At 43.9% G+C, this 27,230-nt stretch overlaps 1 protein-coding gene across 4 annotated transcripts in view; it reads right to left on the bottom strand.

Moving 5' to 3' along the window:
* GOLIM4 (golgi integral membrane protein 4) overlaps positions 1-25,021 on the bottom strand; it is a 77,484-nt gene extending 52,463 nt beyond the window's left edge. Inside the window, exon 1 of one of the 4 annotated variants that reach the window (XM_041731522.1) lies at positions 24,560-25,021. In XM_041731522.1, the coding sequence (XP_041587456.1) occupies positions 24,560-24,746 (187 nt within the window). In that variant the 5' untranslated portion in view covers positions 24,747-25,021. The remainder of the gene's footprint in view (positions 1-24,559) is intronic. The other 3 variants (XM_041731524.1, XM_041731521.1, XM_041731523.1) reach the window with 3 other exon arrangements.
* Between the last annotated feature and the right edge of the window lie 2,209 nt (positions 25,022-27,230).

Raw genomic sequence — 27,230 nt, 5'->3', positions numbered from 1 at the left:
TTTGCTCCTGAATGAGTCACAAGGGTGGGTAAACTGAGAAAACATGTGAGGGAGTAGAAAAATGTAAGTAATTACAAGGATGCCCCAGAACTTACTCTAATTAAAAAATTCCTTGCTCTGGAAGTTCCTGAGTTAACTTGGAGTGTGTACAGTGAGTGATTCATCCTCCCATGAAACCCCCACGTCCTTAATTCTTCTCAAAAGCTGAGATGCCTCTGAGTTCCACTGCTGTAAATCCCAGGGAGGGAGTGAAATACCACATAGCAGGTATCAAATCTCTAGTGGATACCTAAAGAGCATGTTCACTTTTATGGCCAGTCTTGGGGACGGGGTTTTCTCTAGGGTCACATCCTTGGTACCACTCTGCAGTGAAACTCAACGTTGGATCACTCCCTGAGTTACGCTGCCAACAGAGGTGACCTGCAGTACTGGGCTTCCTTCCTGGCCCAGCCCTCCACTGCCAGAGATACACTGGGACATCCCTGTCAAAGTGCTCACGCCTTATGGGTGATGCTGGCACTAGGCACTAGGTGATGTCGTGTGAAGCCCCTTCAACCTGGTGGGGAATAACCAGCAAAGGAGGAAAGCAGGGAGCAGATGGCCAGGTGACATTCTAGGGCCTTGCCGTATTCATTTACTCTTCAAACTCCCACGGTGAGGAAGATCTGACTTTTCTTCTTTTTCTTACACGACTCAGAAGGATCCAGCACTTATTTAAGGATGTAAAACTAAAATGTGGCGGACCTATGTGTCGGTCTGACTTTAAAGCCAACTATGATGATGCTGCGTGAGACAGAAAGTTTAATGGGAAACCCAAGGTAAAATAACCTTCTGTCTATCAAAGGGGGGTACTCAAATAGGTGAGTACTAGAAAGATGTAAAACTGGGCCACAAATGGTTAAACTAAAAACAAAACCTCCCCGAAAACTTCATTACTTACTTGAAAAGCAAATTTTTAAGAGCCTTCTTTATTCTTCTTACATATAATTCTTTCAAGCTTGGGTATTGGGCTTTCAAGTCCACAGCAATTAGGTGAAGCAACCTGAAGACGAGGGAGGCAGAGGGGCTACAGTGAATAAGCTAAGAAGAAAGAAGAACCCTATAAAAATCATCACTACTCCGAGAACTAATTCCGACAATACATTGGCCTGGAGCTATTTGATGGACTGGTACACTGCTCCACATATGCCCACGTATAATAATAAAACACAATTCCATACGTTTTTAGTCATTTCAGCAAGGCAATTTTTTAAAAAATATATAACTAATCCACCATTTCTATTTAATTCTATTTCCTGATTTTGTTGTTTAGAACATACGGTTTCTTTCCTTCTTACATTCTGAGCGTGCTAAGAGGAACACAGTATTACAGCACAAAATCACTGTACTGACCCTAAGACATCTAGAGGGCACCCCACTGTGCAGCCTCCTCCAAGGGCCATCGTCCCCCTGGCCCTGTACTCCCCTCTCTTCTAGTTTACCTGTTGCCATGTGACCCACACTGCATCTGCCCTTCTCTTGTGGGGGCAGGGACCATGTCTTACCTGTGTGTGTAACTTCAGACTATCTAGCACAGTGCCTCCTACATAAGGTAAACTCAGAGAATATTAAACTAATGAGATTTATGCACAATATACTCAATTTTAGAATATAAGGAGGCACATAGAAAGTTTCTTACAGAATGGTCACCATAAAACTTCTAGGCCTTCGGGGGCGACCGGGTGGCTCAGTAGGTTAAGCACCTGCCTTGGGCTCAGGTCATGATCTCAGGGTCCTAGGATAGAGCCCCGTTTCAGGCTCCCTGCTCAGCAGAGAATCTGCTTGTCCCTTGGCCCCACCCCTGACTGGGGTGGCCCTTGCTCTCTAATGAATAAATAAATCTTAAAAAAAAAAAAAAAAACTTCTAGGGCTTGAAAAGGCAAACCCACTTTTCATTTATCAAATAACTATTACATTTCAGGCATTGTTGTAAGCTCAAGGATTAAAACAGTGGACATGAAATACCAGTTTCCTGAACTCAAGGTCCTATATAATCTCACAGAGGAAGACAGATAACTTTGAGATACAACATTTCAGCGAGTCATCAGCACAAATAAGAAAATCATGGAGTGAGGCACCTGGGTGGCTCAGTCGGTTAAGTGTCTGCCTTCAGCTCAGGTCATGATTCTGAAGTCCTAGGATTGAAGCGTGTGTCAGGCTCCCTGCTCAGTGGAGAGTCAGCTTCTCCCTCTCCCTCTGCGTCCCCTACCCTAGCTCATGTTCTCTTTCTCTCTCAAATAAAATCTGAAGAAAGAAAGAAAGAAAGAAAGAAAGAAAGAAAGAAAGAAAGAAAGAAAGAAAGAAAGAAAGAAAGAAAGAAAGAAAGAAAGAAAAGAAGAAAAGAAAGAAAAGAAAAAAGAAAGAAAAGAAAGAAAAGAAAAGAAAAGAAAAGAAAAGAAAAGAAAAGAAAAGAAAAGAAAAGAAAAAAGAAAATCATAGAGGATAATGGAATACAGTACTTAGAAGAACTATTACCATTTTTCTGCTTATGTGGGGTATGACCCTATATCAAGGAATAGATGTAGTTACAAAGTCTAGAGATTGTTCAGAGGTTAAAAAATATATATATATATATATATATATATGAAAGGTACAGGCTTCTTGAAAGTAACCAGTGAAATCTCAATGGGAGGCAGGGCTACAGTAGTTGCCAGCCTTTCAGATTGTTCCCTGTGATCCCACCTCCTGGTGCTCTAACCCTGTGTACTCCCTTCTAACACTGTAGTAGGTTGGTCTGTGTGACTAATCGCATCCAGCACAAGAGATGTTATTTCACTTCCAAGATTAGTTTCTGAAAGTCTCCGCCTTCCATGTTGGGCTCTTCCTCTCTTAGATCCCTCACCCTGTGGGATGCCAGCTACCAGGTCACGAGGTCATGCAGGCAATCTATGGAATCCCATACGGAGGGTATTCCACAGTGAGGAACTGAAGCCTACCAACAACCATGTAAATGAACTTGGAAGCAGACCCTCCCCTCGATGAATTTTAGATGACTGAAGCCCAGCCAGCACTTGGTTACAGGCTCATGAGAGATGCTGAGCCAGAACCATCCAGCAAAACTGCTCCCAGATTCATGAACAGTGTGAAATGGTTAATGTGTACATACTTGTTGCTTGAAGATGCTAAATTTGCAGGTAATTTGTTATACAGCAATAGGTAACACAGCTACCCTTCTAGTAGTACAAATTGAGCCAAGGCCTGAATAAAGAGGAGCTAGTGAAGGCTAGATCTCAGAGAAGAATATTCCAGACAGAAAGCAGCAAGTATAAAGACTCTTAAGAATTAGAATGTGTGCTTGCAGTGTCACTTAAAATAGCTAGAAGGCCCACGTGGCTGGAATCTTGTTAGTAAAGTAAAATAAAAGTAAAATAAAAGAAAAGTAAAAGAGGAGGCGAATTTTCCTTCAGAGAGAAATAGAAGATAACATTACCGAATTTATATTTCACAAAGAATAACCTTTGTAAACTACTGGACCACCATGTGGGAGGTAAGGGTGGAGGCAAGAAAACCAGGTGGAGGCCTACTACAATTAGTCCAGTCAAGAGATGTGGTCAGCCTAGGATGTTAGTCTACTTGAAATATAACTCAAAATTCAAGAAGTAGTTTTATATATAAAGAGAGAGAGATTTTATTTATTCATTTAAAATATTTTATTTATTCATTTTATTCAGTCATTTTTTTCATTCAAAAAAAAGGGGGGGGGGAGGAGAAAAATTCAACTTAAAAGAAACAGATGTTTTGGGTCACCTGGGTGGCCCAGTTGATTGTGTCTGACTCTTGGTTTTGGCTCAGGTAGTGATCTCAGGGTCACAGGATCGGGTCCTGCCAGGGCTCTGTGCTTAGTGGGGACTCTGCTTGACATTCTTTCCCTCTCCCTCTGCCCCTCCCTCTCCTTTACATGAATAAGCTTCTAAATTATTTGAGAGAGAGCAAGAGCAGGGAGGGGCAAAGAGAGAGGGAGAAAGAATCTGCAGCAGACTCCGCACTGTGCACAGAGCCCAACTCGGGGATGGATCCCACCATCACCAAGATCAAGACCTGAGCTGAAACCAAGAGTCGGATGCTCAACCGACTGAGCCACCCAGACACCCCAAAATTTGGAATATGTATTCTGAAACGTACAATCAACACAACTATATCAAAAACGTATCCATGTAGATAACACCACGCAATAGGTTTCTGAGGCACCTGGGTAAAACCAGAACAGCCCTAGAAAGAAGGGAAATGAGATATGACCTACTTGAATAGAACTTAAAATTCAAGAAATAGTTTTAGGTGAGGTAGTTAAAAACTAACCTTTTGTAGTTAAAATTCAATGAGGAATGGAAATAAAGATTTTTCCCTTATAAAAGAATTAATAAGCAGGGCAGCCCGGGTGGCTCAGCGGTTTAGCACAGCCTTCGGCCCAGGGCCTGATCCTGGAGTCCCGGGATCGAGTCCCACATTGGGCTCCCTGCATGGAGCCTGCTTCTCCCTCTGCCTGTGTCTGCCTCTCTCTCTCTCTCTCTCTCTCTCTCTCTCTCTGTGTGTCTCTCATGAATAAATACATAAAATCTTAAAAAAAAAAAAAAAAGAATTAAGCAGACAATAAAAATGTTCTTTTCAGCATCTATTCTGATTGGTGCCAATCAGACTGTTAAAAAAAAAAAAAAAGGTTGTTTAGGTTTAGGCAATCAACTAGTGAGGTTAAAAAAAATAAAATAAAACAGAGACGAGGAAGACCAAAAATAAAGCCAGATTTTCCTTCCACATCAACGTATTTCCAAAGGAACAAAGTAATGATGAGAAGTATTCCTTTAGGTTAGAGAATACTTACGCTAGTAACATGCAGACTTCTCACTGGTTTCACAGAGCTTTAGACCTTCACTTATTAAAGCTTAACAAGAATCTACATGTTCCTACTCTGCAAATTTTCTGAGCAGGCAATGTTCACAAAAAGTACATTAGTGAACTTGTCGGAAAAAAAAACCTTGCCTCTCTTACTGCTTCTTCTACGTGCACAAAAAGCATGTCAGGACATCTCACAGGAAATATCCATTTCCAAATCAAGACCATATTTGTAAACCTAGGGACCAGCTTTCAGCTTCCCTTTTTTACTACAGAATTCTGATGTTCTTAAAGCTGAAATAAATTAAAAAAAATCAAGCTTGAAAAATAAAAACTCTAAAGACACTGCTATTTAAAGAAATAGCTCTTGGGATTAGCTTATTGAAGAATGTCAATATAATAAGTAACTACACACACATATATACGATCATATACACACACAATCTCACATTAAATGGAAATAATGAGCAACTTTTTTTTTGTTTTTAAGAGAAATTGAGAGAGCCAGCAGAGTGGGGAGGGGCAGGGAGGGGAAGAGCAGGAGAGAAAGAGAATCTTAAGCAGCATAGAGCCTGATACAGGGCTCCCCAGGGGGCTCCACACAAGGCTCCAGGCTTGATCTCATGACCCTGAGATATGATCTGAGTCAAAATCAAGAGTCACATACTTAACCTACTTTAGCCACCTGGGTGCCCCATAAATGTGAAACTTTTTAAAAGAAATGTTTAAAATCAGGTAAGTTCTTTAAAAAACAGAAAGACAAACAAACTGACCAAAAGAACATCTGTATGTATGAATTTTCCATAGTTTTTTTCCCCCAAGGCTTTGGGTATAAACCTATGTAGTTACCACAGTAGGTGCTAGACCTTTTAAATAAATACTAATTGCATAGTTTTTTCATTTAATTTTGTTTTCACAAAAGAATCTCAGTAAATATGCAAAAAAAATTTTTAAGTACTATATATGTTCATAAGAAGTGCACAAAAACTTAAAATCCTAAATTCTATTCACAGGTCCATGTTCTAAATTGCTCTTTTTTTTTTAATCCACATAAATTAGCATACAAAAATAATTCTATGTTTTATTACATCTGCTTTTGCTGCTAAAATCATTATATTAAATGTTGAAATGCTTTGGTAGAGAAGTTCTACTTTGTCAGTGAAAGAGCAGAGCGATAAAAATATCCAACAGAAAAGGCTTTAGCTTTACTGGATGCTTCATTTACATTCTCTCTCTTGATGGCAGCACCTGTATAATCAAATTTATGTCCCCCAAGAAAGCCTGTGGCCAGTAAGTGCTTCAGGAAAAGTCTGCTGCTTAAAAGAACATATTTACTCATTGCATTTTTAGAATTGATGGGAAGTGCTTGTTCATTATAAACTTAAGAAACCTGTCCAAGAGATACACAAAAATAACTAACAATATGCTATTTAATGTTACTCTTCTGAAAAGTTTGTATCAAATCACCACAAAATGATTCTTCAAATAAAAGCAGCTTTCTTCCTTTATCTCACATTGTACCAATTTTGAAACTTATGGTGTAGATGGAACCATTACGCTACATCCTTCATCCCGTATTACTGCACTATAACCACACCCCACTGCTCACTGCTACAGGGAGAGGATGTCCTGCGCCCCAACCCACTAATGTTGGGATTGACCAGGTAACATGTTTGGCCAATGGGAATTGCACAAAAATAACAGCGCACCAGCTCCAAGCCCGGGCTTTGAGAGGCATTGTGGGTTAACACTCCCTCTCTTGTGCTCTTGTAATCCACTGAGAAGGGAACCCCCAGGTAGATGGAATATTTTCAGCACAGGTTGTAGAAAGGAGGCATTCAGAGTCTACTTGAAACGAACCAAAAACCTGTTGCCCAGGCCTAGGTTCAGGCATGTCGGGCCCAGCCAAGCCCAGTCCCCAATGGCCAAACCACAGCCAAATTGCAGAACTTGAACATGAATATGTTTGTTATTGTAAGTCACTGAGATTTTGAAATCCACACAAAACAAAAACTAGTGTACTGACTCTCGGTATCTTTATATGGTGACTCGTGTAACATTAGTTGCATGGAACCACACCTCCTTGATCTACCTATCCAAACTAATAGTCATTTTCTTCAGCTACCTTCCATTTCAGAAAGTCACATATTTTTCAAATAAAGGAATTTTTAAAAATTGTCATACAAAGACATCTGTTCTAGAACTAAAGTATAATTCCCAGAAATAAACTATAATATACTGAAGAAACAATATTTTAACACATCCAAGTTATAATTTTGTAATCTCAGAGGTTTCTACAATTTACCAGTCTTCCAAGTGAACTGAACATAAAGTGCTTCCCTGAATGTCTGATATACTCTAGAACTTTTTGTCTGTTTTTGCTTTGTTTCGCTTCGTTTGAGCAATTTCTGAGAAGCTTCCCATCAAAACCTCACAAGTGTGAACTAACTTGTGTTGGGAGGAGAAGCCAGTACGAATTAGCAAAAGTTTCCAAGAAAGTTTTAATATGCGCAATTTTATTACTTATGAGTACTAATAGTATCAGGGCCTGCCTGAAACTAGAAGGGAATCATTTGTTAATTCTTGAGTTAGGAGGATATCTTTTTATGTTCCTACATGATTTAGAAATCTATTGTTTTAGAAAGTGGGGTAGATTTTTCTTTACACAGATATTTTATTAATTTTTTCTGTCATAATTTGAATGAAGATAAAGTATAATCTAACAGAAGTTCAGTTATGTTACAAAAGTAACATTAATGAGATTTTCATGGATCAATTCCAAGAATGTCATTGCCCTTTCTGTCATTTATATATAGTAAGGCAAAGCTATACTGTGAAAACTATGTACTAAAAGGTGGTAAGTAGGAGTCACTATAGGTAATTCTTATTCTCATTATTATTCACTTAACCTATCATCTTAGAATTTAAAAATCATAAAATTTTAGCTTAGAGGAATCCTAAGGCTAGTTCAACTACCCACCAGGTATCTGAGCTAACTGCATACCATTCTTCCAGAGTGCTCAGTTATACTTTGGCCCTTTGCAGTGAGAGGCAGTGTTTCCTAACTAGTAGGACTGCCAGTATGTTTCAGGAAATTAATTTAGCAAAAGGCAGTAATTGGGCATGCTGTAATTTCTACTTTTTAAATAAATTACTTCTAAATGACCCCTTTACACAACACAAATGGGAAAAAAAATGTACCAAAATGAGCATGAATGATGGTTAACATGAGAATAGATAATGCCAATTCATATCCAGGCAGTCCTATGGTCAGCTTATACTTGGCTGAACAATGATACCACTGCTTGTGTCTCGAACACTAAATTATAGTTGCTCTTACTTGGGTCATATTTTAAAGTCTGTACCGATAATAGGCCAGCACTTGAAGACAGGATCCTAAGAATATTAAATTAGCACTAGTAGAGGGGCAATAATCATGATTTTGCAAATGCACTCAAAATTGTCCTTAAGTGGCATTATCTAACTCAAAATAGTCATCAAGCACATCAAAAGCTGCTAGTCCTAAAAAGGCAAAAGAACCAGAGCCTTCACAGCAGCAGGAATTGGTATTACCCAACTGTCCATCAACAGAAGAATGAACAAATTCTAATGGCATAGTAACAGAAATGAACAATCTGTAACTACAAGTAACAGCTTGGATGAAGCTCCCAAATAACATTAAACAAAAGAAGCCAGACACAAGAGAACATATTGTTTGGTTTCACTTATGGTACAAGAACAGGCAAATTAATCCATGGGGATTATCCACAGAGGGAGGGGCAGTTAGTGACTTGAAAGGGGCTCAACAAAACTAGGGGCTGCTGATACTGTCCTGTGTCTTGATCTGGTTGCTGGTTACACAGGCATGCTTGTGAACGTTCCTGAAGCTGTATGCTTACAGTATGCGCACTTTTATGTATATAAGTGACACTTCACAGTTCAATAACTAAAATGTAAAAAAAAAAAAAAAAAGTGTTAGGTTTGATTGAGCAATCCACAAGCCCAATGTTCTAGGTGCAGAGTATTTCATTCTTTCTTACCATGCTGAATATGAGAACTCAATATAATAGGTCTACAAGTAATTTTGGCTAATTTTAATGTTACAGTAGGTAACTAATTTTAGACTACATTTTAATATACATCTGTGCCAAAATCAAATACAATGTTATTTTGAATGTATTAAACATTGTTCTCATTAAAAAAAAAAAAAAAAAACTTTTCTACCACAATAATTCAGAAAAAGTTGAATGGTCAGTGTCACTAACAATAGAAAATAATTAAAAATAGTCTTTATGTGTCATGAATATTAATTTTATTATCTTTAGGATTAGCTTTATTATAAAATTGTTGATGATATAGAGCTGAATTTTCCTTCACATAAAATAACTTCTGTATCATGTACCATGTAAAAATGATGAAAAACACATTTCTGTAGGAAATGAAAAAGATTTTGAGAATTAGAAGGAAAAAAAAAGGATACTACTTTAGTAAAGGAGAAAAAATAGGGCTAGAACGGTGGATATCTACTGACAAATTCCAGACCTGCCACGAGCAATCTATGTGAACTCAGTCAAATCAGCACTGTCCAACTGTCCACTGTCCAACAGAAACACACTGTGAGTCACATCTGTAATTTTTAAATTTCTAGTCACCATATTTTAAAAAGAAGTATTTATGTGCACTGTAATATACCATAATATTTAATGCAACATAGCACTTCACTGAAATGTAGTGCCACCAAAATAATAAAGTCGTTTTCCAGAAAAATATTTCACAACGCTTCTGTTTTATGACTTTTTAAAAATCTTACTTACTCATTTAGAGAAAGTAAGTGAGCATGAGCACGGGAAGGGGCAGAGGCAAGAGAATCTCAAGCACACTCCCTGCTGAGCACAGAGCCTGACTCAGGGCTCCATTCACCACCCTGAGATCATGACCTGAGCAGAAATCAGGAGCCCAGTACTTAACCGACTGAGCCCCCCCAGGCTCCCCAACAATGCTTTGGTTTTAACTTTTAAACTTAAATTAGTTAAAATGTGGAATTCAGTTCCTTAGTCACACCAGCTGCATTTTAGTTTATTTATTTATTTTTATTTTTTATTTATTTATTTTTTTACCAGCTGCATTTTAATGCTTCTGCCACACATGACCAGGGGCTACCATATAGGAAGGTACAGTTGTCAGGTCATTCCATCTCTTGAAGTTTCACTTTCTTCATCAATAAACTAAAGAAGTTATTATTCGAGATACCGAATTCCCAGTGAGAATCTCTGCCAACTGAAGCCCACATGCTCCAATCAATATGTGGGCCAATCCCCAAATAGAACTTCAATAGAAACAAATGAAAAAAAAAAAAAATGTGGGTCATTCACCATGCAGGAATGTAGACCAGTGTCAAGGAATCTTTGGACTTTTCAAATAAAGTCAGAAATCTGGATGTTTACATGAAATATCTTTCTTTTTCCATGTAGACAACTACCGTGAAATTTTTCAGAGCACGGTGTGGGCCAAACCAAAATATATCCATATGCTACTCTTTGCAACCTGGGTTCTATAAACATTCTTCCCTGCTCTACCAATCTATGATTTATTTAGGAGTGACGTGACATCTACATCTGGAAGCTAAAAAGCACAGCTGGAGAATCGGTTGAATGGTGAGATTCAAAGCCCTCCTGTGAAGTCAAGGTGAAGCTACAGATGCTTTCAGGAGGTGACAGCCTCTGGTCAAAGTCAGCAGGATCCCAGTGTAAGCTTAAGCTCTGTCTATACCCCAGAACGTAGAGGAGTCTAAAAAAAAAAAAAGATTGATGATGATGATGATGATGATGATGATGATGATGATGAGGGACAGCCTAAGACTCCAAATTTAAATCATTGGCAATGTGCCAGGGACAGATGGAAAGGATAATGAAGCCAAGTTTATCACAGTGAATAATCACTCTTCTTGCCCTGGGACCCAGTCCCTGTGATGCCTGCTTAGATCCTCCAGGACATGTAAGATCTCAAAACGGAAAAAGGTAAACTTGTCTCTGACCATGAGAAGCTGCAGAGGTGAAGCAGGGAAGTAGCAGTTTGAGCAGCTATTGGTACCTTGTGTGGACAAAAAGATGGGGGTGGGGGGTGAGGCTGGACCTTAAGAGTTCAGATATAAGAATGAACCCTAGAGGTCACATCATCCCTGGGAAGAACCTGACAACCAAGGAACATACCGGCCTAGGCTCAAGGCACAGGAATGCTTGCTTATCATTCAAAGGAACCTGTAGGACAAGAAATTAATCAGCACTATTGAAAACTCTCACATCTAGAACAAAGATATTTCTCAACTTTCAAGTCTCTTGAGATGGAACAGACATTGGGGGGACCAGATGAAGTGGTGCCATAAGTTATTAAGTCACATCTCCTAGCATGACCTCATGGGCCTCCAATCAATAGCATCCACCTCCCAGAAGACCTCTGTCCCCAATTTTGTCCTTAAAATCCCTCACATGCAAGCAATCAGGGAGTTCCAGGCTTTTGAGCATTAGCTCCCCAATGCCCTGGGTGTTGCCGCCCCAATAAACAACCTATCTTTCTTCACTGCAAAAACCCCATGTCAGTTCATAGCAGTTTGCTCTGTAGCAGGTGGACAAATGCTCATTGGTTCGGTTACAGTGGCAGGTAGACACCTCAAGTCCAGGTGAGTCACCATCTGGGGATATTCTTAATTTCTTAGAATCTAAAAGGGACAGAGTTCCCTCTGAAGAGAGAAAGTCAAAAACTCTGTTCTGTGAATATTCTTAAGGCCTCGTTTTGGTTTCCAGGGTGAGGGGACCTTGGAAACCTTGGATAACTAAGAGCCCTGAGTTAAGAGTCAAGGAATCTGAACATTAATCCCAAGTGTGTCGCCGTCTTGCTGTGTGACTTCTGCTTCCTCAAATTTAAAATGGTAATAATTTAGCATATAGCTTTTCTCTATATCCTGCTTCCAGGACCAAATGATATCATGAATGTAAATTTGGAAGGTATAAATTCCTCATGTAATTACAAGGCATTTTTTTATTATTTACTAAGCAATTACTAGTGGATTCTAGGAATGTAGTTTATGAAGTGCCATTTAAGTCCCTATTCAGGAATCTCAAATTTGAGAAAGGTGGGGTAGGTTAGGGTTTTTGGGAAATAGCAGTGAGCACAGACTACCCCATTACAAATTCAGCCACTTTCTAGAGGATTCATGGGGTAGGACCAAAGGAGGTCAAATTCCAAGATGGACTTAAAAAGACCTCAGAGGAAGGAATGTGCCCTAAAGCATAACCTTTTTTAGGTCACTGCTGCTTTGAGGATCTGATAAAAGCTAAGGCTTCTGTCTTGGAAAAAGGCACGTATAAGGAACTGACATATATCTTCAGGAAGTTCATGGACCCCCATGGACCCCAAATTGAAAATGCCACCCTTAAAGAAGAGAAGGTCACAGATGAGACACACAATGTGGCCTTAGGAATGAGTTGTTGCTGCGTAGGAGGCAGTTTTGAGAACAGCTGGAGGCCAACAATAAAACAAAGTAGTATTTCTTTAAAGGCTCAGCTTCTACTCAAAGTATTGCTACCATGGGACCCTCTGATGAAGACTTCTTGGGGTATGCACTCCCAGAAGGATCATTCTAGCTAAATGGGTTAGTAGCTACTGCTTCCTTGGACAGTTTAACAACGGAGTGCATCCCCTACCTTAATCCAAATGGATACCAATCAACCAATGGAGCAAAAGATAAAAGGAAAAAAACCAGTATGCAACCTCTAAGTCTCCCTCAGAACCACACTGCACATGTTAACAGTACATCGTAGAACATGTAGAGAATAGGTCACATTGTGGTTTTGGGGACTATGAACAAAGACTGATGAAGGTTAGTTGGAAGAAAGGCAGGGAGGGACAAGTTCCACCCCCCCCACCCCACCCCCCCCACCCAACTCCCTCTCTAAGAGGAAACCACCCTTAAAAGGATTTTATCCTACCCTGGAAGGAGCCCTCCATCCTTTCGCATGTGATAGATGGATGACAAAAACCCCATTGGGTGACAGGTTCATGGAGACTTAATCAGATTAAAACAGCCCATCAACAAGCCCATAAAAGCCCCTAGACTTAGAAACTCTGATGGCAACCTTCTTTGGTCCCCACCCTCTTCAGAAGCTTTGTACTATCACTCAGTAAACTCAATAAACTTGGCTTTGGTGTCCATCACTCTCTCTGGTCTACCTCTTCATTACTCACAGTGGCATGACCAGGCATTTCGGGCACTAAAGGAACAGAAATCCTGTAACAATGACCACATATCACAAGGGACTTAATTGGATGAATGTGAAAATCACAAAGGAAGAGATGGCCACAGCGACCCAAGTATGAGCGAGTACCACGGCAGCAATCTGGCGCCCACATAGGTAGCAGTGGGGCAGGAAGAGAATCACCGATGCTGCAGAAATTCAACAGCAACTTTTCATTGACAAAGAAGAAACCTCTTCATTCTTGAATGGAATATGGCCTCAAACACATTTTGACAAGATATTCGCTATCTGCATCCCAATTCTATCTCTTATGGCACTACATTTAGGAAGGTATAACAAAGTTAAATGGAAAATAGAAATATTTGAGGTGCTTGGGTGGCTCCGTTGGTTAAGCAACCGACCCTTGATCACAGCTCAGGTATTGATCTCAGGGTCCTAGGAAATATTTATCTCGTATTTCTAATTACTACAGTATGTTAAGAAGGGGGAGGTCAAACCATGAATTTGGACTAATAATTGTTTAGAAAATATTTAGTGATTTGTTCGTAATATGCTCTTATGATCTATTTTTATTAATAGTATGAAAGAATCCTCTTACATTGCAAACTTTTAAACTTGATTTTCAAAGTAGAGACCAAAGAACAAGTTGAAATCACCAGGCACGTAATTAAATATCCTCGATACAAAGAAAGAATATTATCTTTCTAAAACCAGCAAAAAACCCATCCTCCCAAAATTTATCTTCTAACACGATCTTCATCAAGGACAGCAGTCTATAAAATCAGAAGGAATAATCAGAAGTAAAAATATTATATGAACAAATACGTTGCACTGCCTTCCTATGGACTTGCCAAAGAAATACAGTCAATTGTATGAATGAGAGCTTTTCACATATTGTCAACAGATTCTGAAACTCCTCAAGGACATGATACTTTCCACTGTGGGAATCCCCTTGTTGGTGTGGTGGTTGGGTTTATATTTCAGAGTTACCTGGAACTCTTTTCATTTCAGCCCTCACAGGTCAAATGGTTTAAATACCAGATAATTTCTCTCCCAACTGCTATGATTTCAAATGGCACTTGTTGCTAATTTGCTTTAAATTAAATAATAAATCACATTAAAATACGTAGTAATGCAGTTTTACAAAAGTATTATGTTGGATTACCCAAGAAAATCATTTAGAACAGTACCTGCTATAGAGCTAGTGCTCAACGAACGTCAGTGTGTGATGACCCTAGTAATGATACTGCCAACAATGACAATAATGACATTATCACCTCCACTTGGTGGCAGGCAGCTACTAAGATGACCCCAATGACCCCCACCTTCTGTTATTCACGTCCTCACAAACCCCTTCCCTTGAGCATGGACTGAACTTAGTGATTCAATTCTAATGAACAGAACATGGCAGATGTGATGGGTTATCACTTTCAAGACTGAGGTTATTAAAATACTTTCACTTTTATCTTAGATTCTTGCACACTCTCTCTTTAGGTCTCCCTTGGATCTCTTGCCCTGAGAGATACCAGCTTTTTTTTTTTTTTTTTTAAGTCCCAGGGTGGAACTGTAGGAAGTCCTAGGGAAAGGCCCAGATGAATGAGATTAAAAGCAGATCTTCTGAGGCCTGCCAACAACCACATTAGTGAATTCTGAAGATCATTCAATCCCAGGCAAGTTTTGAGATCACTCAGAATTGCTTTGGATTTCAGAATTGCTATTTTATCTTGCTCGATCCCAGGATCCCAGGATCATGACTACAATCCTGGTCAGTAGCTTGATTGCAACATCATGAGAGATCTTGGGGAAAAAAAAAAAATCACCCAGCTAAAACCAGAATCCTTTCCCACAGTAACTGTGAAATCACGTCTGTTGTTCTACACCAATTCAGCTTGGGGATAATTTGCTATGCAACAGGATAACCAATAGAGATTTTGGAGTAGGGTGTAGCCATCACAAAAATGTGAAAGGTGAACAGCTTTCAAACCGTGTAAGTAATGGACCCTAAGAAGAGTGTGAGTCAACATGCAAAGTGCTTCAAACAAATGTGTATACTGTTGACAGAATTTTGGACTTTGAAGAGATTGCTAGGAAGGGCATGCATGAAAATGAGGAAAATTTTATTGGAAACTGGAAATTATGTAGTGGCAGGGGTTTAACAATACCCACGTTTTTCATAGAGTTACATGACCTGCAGTCACTTGGAGTTCTATGCGAAGTAAAAAATGTGCTGAATGAACTGGGTAATTTAGCTGAGAAGATTTCCGAGCAAAGTGCTGAAGATGCTACCCAGTTTCTTCTTGCTGATTACAGTAAACTCTGAGAAGGTAAATTGAGGGAAGGACTATTAAACAAAAAGGAGCCAGGACTTGACGGTTTTGAAAATTCGCAGCGTTTCTGGATAGCAAACGATGCTGAAATTAAGAAACAGTTTCTTAATTTCAATTAAGAAACATCAATTTCAGGGAACTGTCAGAGAAAACATGGCCTAAAGATGAGACAGAGGATGTGGCTCCTTGCTAAGACCTTAGAAATGTGGCTCTTTTTTTCTTTTTTGGGAGAGAGAGCGTGCATGCACGGGCACATGTGCAAGCAGGGGGAGGGGCAGAGGGAGAAGGAGAAAGAGAATCCCCAGCAGGCTGCATGCCCAACATGGAGCCTGACATGGGGCTCAATATCAGGACCCTGAGATCATGACCTGAGCTGAAATCAAGAGTTGGAGGCTTAACCGACTGAGCCACCCAGGTGCCCCAGAAATGTGGCCTCTTAAAGAGCTATTCTGTGGGACCAACGTGTCTCCTAAAAGTTTAAGGGTATGACACAGAGATCCTGTCAACAGGCCTTTGGAAAGTGAAAGAGCACTGAGTATCCCTTGTCTCAGCAGAAGCCCCAGGTAGAGATGGATTTCCCTCCAAGAAATATGTGGGTGTGGTTTTTGTCTAATAGATAAACCCCAACATGTTTCACAGGAGACTGACAAAAGTTTTGAGATTTTATCAGCAGAAACTCTGCTAGTTTAGAAAGAAAGGAACAGAGATTGTATAAGTGAAAAGCCATTCATCCCCCAAATTCTACTGGCAGGAAGCAGGCTGAGAAAACCCAGCTGCAAAACACATGCTACCTTTCATGAAAAAGGAAAGATGAGTCAGAGGGTGGAGCCAATCACCCAAGGAGTACAATCAAGAGCCAGGGAGAATTATCTCCAGCTCTGAAATCCTAGTCAAAGAACGTCTGCCTTGTTGGATTTCAGAACTGCTATGGACCAGTGGCCCCTACATACCATGCATCTTACCCTTTTTTGAACAAGAAGACGTAGGTATCTTAGGCCTGTCTCTTTGCTGTATGTTGGCTGTACTGAGGTCAGATATCTTGCCTTTTTAGTTTCACAAATATACGGATGATGAGGAACTGTACTCAAGGAGCCTCACCCACAGCCAGATGAAACATGATGACCTCTGGATTTAGAGCTGATGCTCACCTACATAGTAAAGACAAGTTATTTTTCATCTTCTAATGAGAGTGATGCTTGACATCAGTGCAAATTAACAGGTTTTATAGCATCAAACCTTTAAAAAAGGATATAAAATCCTTTTAAGAATCAACATGTGTTAATAGGTGGAAAGATTACAGATTTAATCTCACTGACGTAAAACTTAATGAACTATTCTACACTAACCAGGTTAAGTGAAAAAGTAATTAGCAGCTGCCCAACTTTAATGTTTAGAATATCTATTATAAAGCATCAGAGCTATTGTTGAGATCATACAAGGCATGCAAAAGCTCTCTTAAACATCTTGATTTGCATTTTTTGTTGCTGTTTATAACAAAAATTCCCCTTAAAGAAGGGGTCTTAAAGAAGGGGTTTAAATGATATGTGAAATAGGAAATAAAATGTTCCACTCTCCTGAAATGATTATATATTTTTCTTAAACTCGCTCTCAACGAAAAGGAAATAGTGTCATTCAAATGTGCTATGATGCCTTATCTTTCAGAATGACAGCGCATCTTTTACTTTTCCATTCACAATCTATCATATTTGTGACATTTTATATATGAAAAATAGTTAAGGCAATATTTTTTAAAATGTCATACTGTTTCAAAGGGCAATTTATTTCATGCCCACATCCCTCCAGGCCATGAGCCTATTTAGTGAGGTTTATTAGTGAAGGGTGATGACTGGCATGTCCTCTGAATAAGCACTCGCTGGCCAATAAAAACAAAGAACACAAATATGCCATTCAGAAATACACAGCATTGTTTAAAAATAGCAACACCCATTTCTGCTGGAATTAAGAAGAGGGTGCTGGTCTCAAGGGACAGCAGAGCACAGCAGAGGAACGCTATGTTGTACTGGAAGTCAGGATATGTGGGCTTGAGATACACAATACATGATTCATCTGCTTCAGGACTGTTTCTTTGACTGTCAAATTCAACATCTGTATCGGATTCAATCAGTTAATGCATTCCTGCACCCAGACATGCAGGTACTCAAACACCAGTTCTTACTTTATGCATGCAAAACCTACACAGGTTGCCAGATTTCACTTTTTCCCCTAACATAGACTTCTAAAAAAAAAAAAAAAAAATATCAAACCAAAGCAACCTGTACACCACTATCTTGTAAATGAAAAACATGACTGACATGGCATTAATGGATAGTGACCGTAAATTTTAAATGCAATAAAACAACAATCAATTATTAAATTCTAGCTACCAAACTGTTGGCTGCCCTTATTCATCTCTCTTTGAGAAAAACAAATGAGTAACTAAATCTAGGAAAGAGATTCGAGCAACAAACTGAGAGTTTCGCCTTGACTTGTCAAGAAAACACCAAAAGAGAATTCAAAAGGGCTTAAGGTTTTTATTATATGATTCAGCATTATTTAATACAGCATCTGCACACCACCTAAAATCAACTCCGTATCAACCAAAATTACCTTTTGTAATAGCAGTAAATGTCCTACACTTTGGAAATGCTGCATCAAATAATCACTACTATTACTTCTGATTCTGAATGTTATCTTGACTCTTCATACAACCCACCTAACCTACTTTCTCAAAACCATCAATGATCTCCTGAGACACACTAAAATAATTTTGAGGGCAATGGAGCACTGTGGAAAGAACAGGGCCGGGTAGTTGCATTACGGTTCTAAACTCAGTTTCATTAGATTTGACCTTGACACTAGCAAGTTAATTAACCCCTCTGAGCCTCAGATAGCTCACTCACATTAGCGTGCTCTTGTCACTGTTAAAAGAGAAAATGCATTAATGCGCTTAGCACAGCACCTGAACTTGGCAGACTCAACAAATGTTACGTATTTAAAATCATTTAATTTCTTCAAATAAATTTTCAAAAGTCTATCAAAACACATTCACTTTAAATAACAGTGGCTTGAAAGGAAAACACACTTTGCCAGTTTTCTTTTATAATAAAGTTATATTTTATACAACTTTTACTTCAAAGCTACAAAATCCACAAAGCACTGACTGGCAAAAGTAGCAAAAACATTTTGTCCTCAACGATAAATAAAAACACTTACTGGTCAAAATGGAAAAGCAGCAACTCTAAGTCGCTACCACGTAAAGTGTACTCAGGCCTTTTCTTTCCCCCAAAGAAGCGTTAATACAATAGAAAAGAGTGAGGGTGTCTTAAATCAAATAAAAGTTTCAGCCAAGTTGGGCGCTTAGCTCTGAAAAGAGCCACAATTAGGCCACAACTAATAACACCAATCCCTGCTTAGATGCAGTAAACAGTGAGCAAAATAAAAAGCAGCCCAATGCCCATGCAGCAAACAGAGGTCTTGGCCACCTACTAAGTGCAGTAGTGGTGCGCTCCAGGATCCGTGCTAGTCATTTTGGAGGTATTATTTATAATCTACACAAGTGTGCAAAACAGACAGTGTTGTCCCCAATTTGACCTGAAGAAACCCAAGTCCAGAGGTGTTACATGCCTGTTCAAGGTCTCTGCCTGTGAGCACCAGAGCTGTGTTCAAACAGTACTTGATGCCAAAGCCAATCGCCCTTCACTAGTCCCTGTTTCTCTCTTTTTCAACACAAACGTGTGAGCAGAGAATATTCCTTGATGTTTTTGAAAAGTCAGCAACTAGTAGCAGTCCCCCGTTCTCTCTCCCTCCCTTCTAGTCTCTCTCAAATCTGTTGCATATCAGTTCCCCAACTCCAAGTCACTCGTCCCTTAGGTGGCAGAAACCTGTCTTGTGCCCCAGCCCTATAAGACACTGTCCTTGGGGAAAAAAAAAAAAAAAAAGACACTGTCCTTGGAGAGGCAGAAGAGGATGAAGTCAAGGTAAGGCTTCTAATTTACCTGGGACTTAAACCGAAGGCTCACAAATAATGAAATTCTCTTACGTGGTCAACCGATATGGGCCTGTTCCAATTTACAGGATGACTAAGGCAGACACAGTGTGTGGAACCATATAAATCCGTGCAAATCATATATATTTAACAGAAGGCTTAATGGAGTCAGATTTTCACTAAGCACCTAGAAGCTTTCGTTATTATTCAGGGAATGTCTTTTAAGGTAGGGTTTTACATATAAATAAAAACTACTGAACTTAAAGAGCATTTACTTCTGTTCTATTTTTTATTTTTTTTTTTTTAATTTTTATTTATTTATGATAGTCACAGAGAGAGACAGAGAGGCAGAGACACAGGCGGAGGAAGAAGCAGGCTCCATGCACCGGGAGCCCGACGTGGGATTCGATCCCGGGTCTCCAGGATCGCGCCCTGGGCTAAAGGCAGGCGCCAAACCGCTGCGCCACCCAGGGATCCCTGTTCTATTTTTTAAATGAAAGTGTTCATCCAATGGACAGTATCTAGTCGATGTGTATAAAGCCTAACTTTGCACTTGAAAGTGAGTGTACCTACCCTCGGACAGCCCACACTCGTGGGTCTTAAAATCACTGTGTCCGGGGAGCCACCCAGTTGTACATCAAGTCCAAACAGTCCAAAATGTAAGCTTACACCCCTAAGCATTGTACGCCAGCTAACGCGATGGGTCCTCATGACAACCTATTAGAAGCATTATTATTCTGATTGTTACACATGATGAAAGTGGATCACAGAGAAGTAACTTGTCCAAGATCACACAGCTGATAAAAAATAAGACAGCGAGACCTGAAACCCAAGTGCTCTGACTCCTCAGCCTGTATCCACCACACTTCACTGCCCACCGTACGTGTCTAAGCACATTCCTACGCAGATGGAAATACCACACGGGTATAGACCTACACTCTCCGGAGGGCCTACTAGATGCCAGGCACCAGGCACTGGGGATGAAGGAATAAAGAAAGCCGGGCCCTGAGCTGAAGGGGACTTTTATTCTTTTTAAAGCAGATTCAGGGTAGGCTGAAAACAAAGAAGTCACCAGTTCCAATGTGTATGGTCATGCTCAGGCCAGCGTGCCATCCTGTGTTAGGGGAACACAATGAAAGGGACAACTAACTTAAGTCACAGTAGGAACCTCAGAAGCACCAAACGGTTTTTACTTTTTTTTTTTTTTTTAAAGATCTTATTTATTTGACAGAGCACGTGTACGTACGCTCAAGGGCAAGGGAGGCGCAGAGAGAGCAGCAGACTCTCCACTGAGCAGGGAGCTCCGTATGGGGCTCGATCCCAGGATCCCAAGATCATGAGCCCAAGGCAGATGCTTAATCGACTGAGCCACCCCACTGCCCACTTTTTTTTTTCTTTTTTTTTTTTTTACTTCAAATACCTGTAATACCCTTCTCTGGAACAGGAGCACGGGAAACATAATATAAACCTTTTCTTAATGGTTTCTGGCCATCACTGGGAAGACCAAGAGCACTGCAATACTGTGATACGGTGCTTCCGGAATGAGGGGTTATTTGCCCCTAGTTTTAAAAAATATAAACAGTTCTATCTCGATTCCAGATCCTATTGCACAAGGTTATTGCCTACCACTAGGGGTTACACCCTTCTCTTATCTGATCTGATACAGATCAGAGTTAATCGGTAACCCTACTTTAATTTTTTAAGTTTAAATTGTCAGTGGAGGTCCCTTCTCCAGAGGAAAGTACTCGGGTCTGTGTCGTCCACCTGTTTCTTTTGATGTTCAATCGGGTACAACCAACCTAATCAACCAAAGCTGATTAGGAAAACAAATCTTGTGAAGTTCAAAACTTACACCCATGACAAACCTGGGAAGAGAAAGACATGAAATATTATCTCACCTCAAACTGGGACCCTGATGATAACAACAGGTCACCTTTCATGAGAGGTATCTACTATGTGCCAGGTACGCGCTGGGAGCTTATTAGGAATTCATCGTTTTATCTTCACGTTAACCCTATGAAATAGGTCACTCTAATCTCCGTTATATAAATTAAGAAAAAATGAGGGCCAAGTTCACGCAGAAAGTTGCAGGACTAGAATTTGAATCACATGCTCGGGGTAAAAGCAACAACAACAAACCCCTCAGATGTCTTTGCAGCCAAGCAAGTAAATGTGCGAAACGGCTTCGCTTTTAGGGTGACGGGGCTGTAGTTCTCAACCTTGGCCGCATATTGCAATCACCTGGGGAGGACACCATCACCCACAGGTTGTGACTTCACTGGTTTGGGAGCTGCCGGCGGGATTCTAATGGGCAGTCAGCGCTAAGAACCACCGCGTATGGACACAGAGACTGGGGCATGGCCCACCTGAAAGCAGTTTTTAAAAAATTTAAGAGGTTAAGTAAACATTGTGCCGGTCAAAGGTTGTTAACTACTGCCTCTGCCACCAAGATGTAACCTCTGCCCCCACTGGCTCAGGATAATTAATGTGCAGTAGAAGTGGGAGCTAGATAAGTAGATGTCCTGGCTGGCAGACACAGACGTTTGTTTTTACTGGGGAAAGGGTTGCCTAGCCTTGGAGCTTTCCCCAGGTTACCCCTCACCGTCTCCTATTTATGGATCGGGTCTTTACTGCAAAATGCATTTGGAGTCAGACCTAACCTACTTTCAAAATAATTTCTGGAGTACAACCCATTCTTAAACTGAAGATGACCTAAATATGCTCACTTAACAAATGTATACCTTCAGATGAAAGGGCTAAACTACTTAAAACATTTCAAGAGTCATAGATATACACACACACACACACACACACATATTTTGAAGAGGGCCACTCATAATTAACTCTGATCTTAATCCAAGCCAGGTCAAGAGATCTCACTTAACTAAACAAGTCCTAAGAATGGAGAGCCTAATGCCCTCAAAACAAATCTATGCAGGTGGTACAACACAGCACTGCTGAGGCAAATGTCATTTGTCATTGGAAGAGGGAAGCAAAGGCTGCATGCCATCAGAAAATCTTCATTAAATGGCCTGCAGATGTGAAATCCAAAATAAAAGCTAAAGGAGTCAATCGTGAATCCATTAGGAAAAAAAAAAAAAGAAAGAAAGAAAGAAGAAACTGTAGCCTGCTTAGGGAACCACTCTTCATGCATGACCATATTGTTGCAGCACCAAAATTCAAGAGGAAATGGCAAAATACATTAAGAAACAGACTTTAAGGCCACTCAAACTAGCTACATTTTCTTTTCCTCTCCTGCTACAAAACAAATGTTGTGTATTTTAATGGCCTCGTATTACCACTTACCACCACCAAAAAGAAGGCAAATAAAAGGAGAAAAGAAATTGAGATTGATTTTCAAAATGACATACTGCAAATACAGGCCATGACTCAGAAAATCAGGGCCTCATCAATCAGTTCCAGCATTGTCTGCTGAGGAAATGCTCTACTTGGGCCAAATATTTTGTTGTTATTTTGTTTTTGTTTTTTCAAAAAGCAGAGACAGGGGGAAAAGCCTGAGGAAGCAGACAAAAGTGCGTAAGATTAATTTTCACATCAATTAATTTTCACTGTTCAGGTAACCGTTTGTTGACTGAACAAATATATATTGATGCCCTGGTGAGTGTCAGGCACTGTGCAGTGCTGAGGATGTATGAACTTGACGGTGAACTTGACGGTGGCTATTTGCATGGGTCACCTAAACCAAGACACCAAAGCACGGACCTCCTATAATCCACCACACACACCCCTTCCAGCCACACGGGTAAAAATCCAGTCTTGCCCTTGTAGTAGCGGAAGGCAAATTTTTCCCTTTGTCTAACTGCACTGAACTTCACAGGGAAACCACTCATGTCTTCTAAGTAAATAATACATAAATATCCAGATTCCCTATCCCAACAAGAAGTCATGGGTAAATTTCGACAAGCTTAAAGAAAAAAAATTTTTTCCCCTAAGTCTGTATCAAAACAGGTTTTCCTTTTGAACCAAACCCAGCTCCACATATTTTCACTGCCTGTGGCTGTGCAGCTTCAGTAAGCTAAAAATACTCCCCTTTCTTCTAACTTGGGAAGAGAAAAATAAGACCAAGCAAATCAGCCGCATGTCATTTTCTCTCATTTTAAAAAAAAAACTTTTTTTTTTTTTTTTTTACTAGAAAACACTCCAAACAGCCGAAGCAACGACAAGGCATCTGTTTTCTATTCGTACACGCATTCACGGACACCAACATCCATCCAGCTCGTCTCTTCCCAGTAGTAGGAAATACGCTTTATTTGCATTATCAGCAAGGACTGTCAACATTTCACGACTCACGGCTTTTTGTCATTATGTCTGTGGTTGCGGGGTGGGGTGGGGGGGGCGCCTGAGTGTTGAAAACCAGACACAAGTACAAGCTTTCGAAAAATCCGTGTATAGGATGACTGCGCTGCTAAGACCACATGGGGCTTGCTCTGCAGTCCAAGCATCATTGAGGTCTCCGAAATTCACACTCAAGGAGATTCTAGAACAGAAGGATGGGAACTTTGCATCTTCCCCAGGGGCTTGCTCAAGTTGTGTTCATTGCATCCCATCAAATGAAAAAAAAAAAAAAAAAAAAAAAAAAAAAAAAAAAACTTGTTTCTCCCCTTGGACTTCTGCAGGCTCCCTGGAAAACACGCACACACGCCCCTACGGCTGTGACAAACGAAAAGTTACTCAAGGAAGAGAAACTCTGCACCCGCACCCCCACCCCCTCCAGCCCCCAAAGCAAACCTGCAGGACCGTGAACCGGTCGTCGCGGGAGCCCTTCCCCGACTCCCCAGCACCCCTACCGCCACCCTATTAAGTTAACGCGAACTGGCAGCGCCAGGCTCCGTGCGCCTGGGCCGTTAGTTTGGGCAGCTAGGTCCTGGCTAAATCTCACTTTTTAAAAAAAAAGGAAAAAAAAAAAAAAAAAAAAGCACGGCTGGGGGCATCCCTGCCGAGCACCCCCGTTTCTCGAGCTCCGCGCCGAGCCGGGGGCAGAGCGCACCCCCGGGCCGCGCAGGCGGACGCGGCAGGACGGGCCCCCCCGGCGGGACCGACCTCGCAGGCCGCGGCCCGGGCGGTGGGAGGCGCCGGTGTCACCTCCGCGGCCCCGGGCCCCGCCGTACCTTGCAGCTGGGCGGACAGGGACTCCTGGTGCTGCTGGTACTTGAGCGCCACCGCCTCGGCTTTGCGCAGCTGCGTCTGCAGCTCGTAGTAGAGCATCGCGCCGTAGAGAAAGCCGAAGCCCACGGAGAGCAGCAGCAGCGTCTGGAAGATCCGCTTCTGCTTGCGGGAGCACATCCCGTTCCCCATAGTCCCGCCGCCGCCCCGCGGCCGCCCGCCGCCGCCCCTGCCCCCGCTGCGCCCCGAGCGAGCGTCTCAGCAGCCGCCGGAGGAGGAGGAGGCGGGGGAGGGGGAGGGGGAGGGGGAGGCGGCCGGACGCGGCATGGGGAGGGGACGCGACACACAAAGCGGGGCCCGGGGGGAGCGCACACCCGTCCACGCCGCCCGGGCCGCGGCCGCCAAACTTCCGCGGGGCGGGCTGCGGGCGGGGCCGGGGGCGCAGGGGGAGGCGCGGGCGGGGGCGCGGGGGGGTCCGCCCTCCGCATACTTCCGAGCGGGCCGCGGCCGCGCCGGTCCCCAGGCGCCGCCTGCCCCGTGTGCTTGGGGTTTTTTTTTGTTTTTTTTTTTTCCCTTTTCCTCCTCCTCCTCCTCCTCCCCACTTTTTGGCTCGGCTGCCCCCGGCGGCGCTCCGAGTCCCGCCCCGGCCGCTCCCACCGCGCGGCTCTGCCGCCACCCAGAGGAGGGGGCGCGCGCCCAACAAAGGGCCCCGGGCCGGGCGGCGGGCGGGGCGGGGCGGGGCGGGGGCCGGGGCCGAGGCGGCCGCCGCCTCCCGCCCAACTTACGTGTCACCCGCGGCCCCGCCAGCCCGGCCGCCGGGACTCGGGGAGGAAGTCCCCCTCGGGCTCCCGCTCATTGGGCCCGCCCGAGCCGCCGCGCCCTCCCTTCGGGCCCCATTGGACGCCCGCCTTGTCCGTCCGCCCCGGCGCCGCGCCTCCCCTCCGTCCGCGGGGGCCGCGAGGGGCGCGGGGGGTGCGGGCGCGCGGGGAGGTCGGGGCGCCCGGGGCCGGGGCCGGCCTGCGGAGGAGGGGTGCGGGGGGCGCAGTGCGCGGGGTGCAGGGACCCCCATGGGGACGGGGCAGGGCGTGCAGGGGGGAGGGGGGCACGCGGGGAGGTCGGGGCGCCCGGGGCCGGGGCCGGCCTGCGGAGGAGGGGTGCGGGGGGCGCAGTGCGCGGGGTGCAGGGACCCCCATGGGGACGGGGCAGGGCGTGCAGGGGGGAGGGGGGCACGTGGGGAGGTCGGGGCGCCCGGGGCCGGGGCCGGCCTGCGGAGGAGGGGTGCGAGGACCCCCATGGGGACGGGGCAGGGCGTGCAGGGGGGAGGGGGGCACGCGGGGAGGTCGGGGCGCCCGGGCCGGCCTGCGGCGGAGAGGTGCGGGGGGCGCAGTGCGCGGGGTGCAGGGACCCCCATGGGGACGGGGCAGGGCGTGCAGGGGGGAGGGGGGCACGCGGGGAGGTCGGGGCGCCCGGGGCCGGGGCCGGCCTGCGGAGGAGGGGTGCGAGGACCCCCATGGGGACGGGGCAGGGCGTGCAGGGGGGAGGGGGGCACGCGGGGAGGTCGGGGCGCCCGGGCCGGCCTGCGGCGGAGAGGTGCGGGGGGCGCAGTGCGCGGGGTGCAGGGACCCCCATGGGGACGGGGCAGGGCGTGCAGGGGGGAGGGGGGCACGCGGGGAGGTCGGGGCGCCCGGGGCCGGGGCCGGCCTGCGGCGGAGGGGTGCAGAGACCCCCATGGGGACGGGGCAGGGCGTGCAGGGGAGGGGCACGCGGGGAGGTCGGGGCGCCGGGCCGGCCTGCGGCGGCGAAGTGCGGGGGGCGCACGTGCGCGGGGTGCAGGCGCCCGGGACGCCGGTGGGGATGGAGCAGGGCGTGCAGGGGGGAGGGGGGCCACGCGGGGAGCGCACGTGCGCGGGTGGGTCCGCGACGCCCGTGGGCACCGGGCAGTGCGTGCAGGTGGGAGGGGAAGGGGGCGGTGGGAGCAGCCGCCCGCGCCCTCCCGGGCTCCCCGGGCGTCCTTGCCCGCGGCGGGCGCGAATCGGGAGACTGAGGCAGCTAAGCGCTGCGCTGCCGCTCGGCTGCCCGCGGGGCTGGGGAGACCGTGGGGCCAGCAGCTTCCTCTGGCCGGGGAACGAAGTGATCTCATATCCCCCCACACACCCATCCCCCGGGGGCGGGGGGCTCCTAACAGAAGAAGTCAGAAAACTAATCTCCAAAATCAGTGTTGCCTACCTTGGCTGCTTGGTGGCGAGAACACAGGAGTGACGTTGCTAGATCACACAGGGAGGGGTCCCCTACGCAAGGCAAAGTAAGACGCGATAACCACAAACCTCTTCAAAGAAAATCAAAGTCTAAGAAAACCGCGCTTTGGTTCTTGCAGGCGTCCCTGGGGGGGGGGGGGGGGTGCAGGGGAGGCCGGCGTGGATGTGGGTGATGATTCTGTTTCTGCTCTTGAGCTGACTTGGAAGAAGGTAAATTGTTTCCTCAGATGGCTCGGTGGCGCCTTGGGACTTGTTCCCTCCTTATGGCTTCTAGGAGGCTCTAACCAGGTTTCAGTTATCACCGTCAATAAGGGACAGTGAGGGTGGACCTGCGTGGCCAAGTTAGACTTAAGGATGGTCCCTGGGGTAGAACTTTTTTAGGGAGACTCTGAAATTAGAGAATGCCCCAACCATAAGATAA

This window comes from Vulpes lagopus, chromosome 17, assembly GCF_018345385.1.
Source record: "Vulpes lagopus strain Blue_001 chromosome 17, ASM1834538v1, whole genome shotgun sequence".
In the NCBI taxonomy this organism is placed as follows: domain Eukaryota; kingdom Metazoa; phylum Chordata; class Mammalia; order Carnivora; family Canidae; genus Vulpes; species Vulpes lagopus.
Note: the sequence above shows the minus strand (reverse complement) of the source record. Positions and strands in the feature narration are given on the sequence as shown.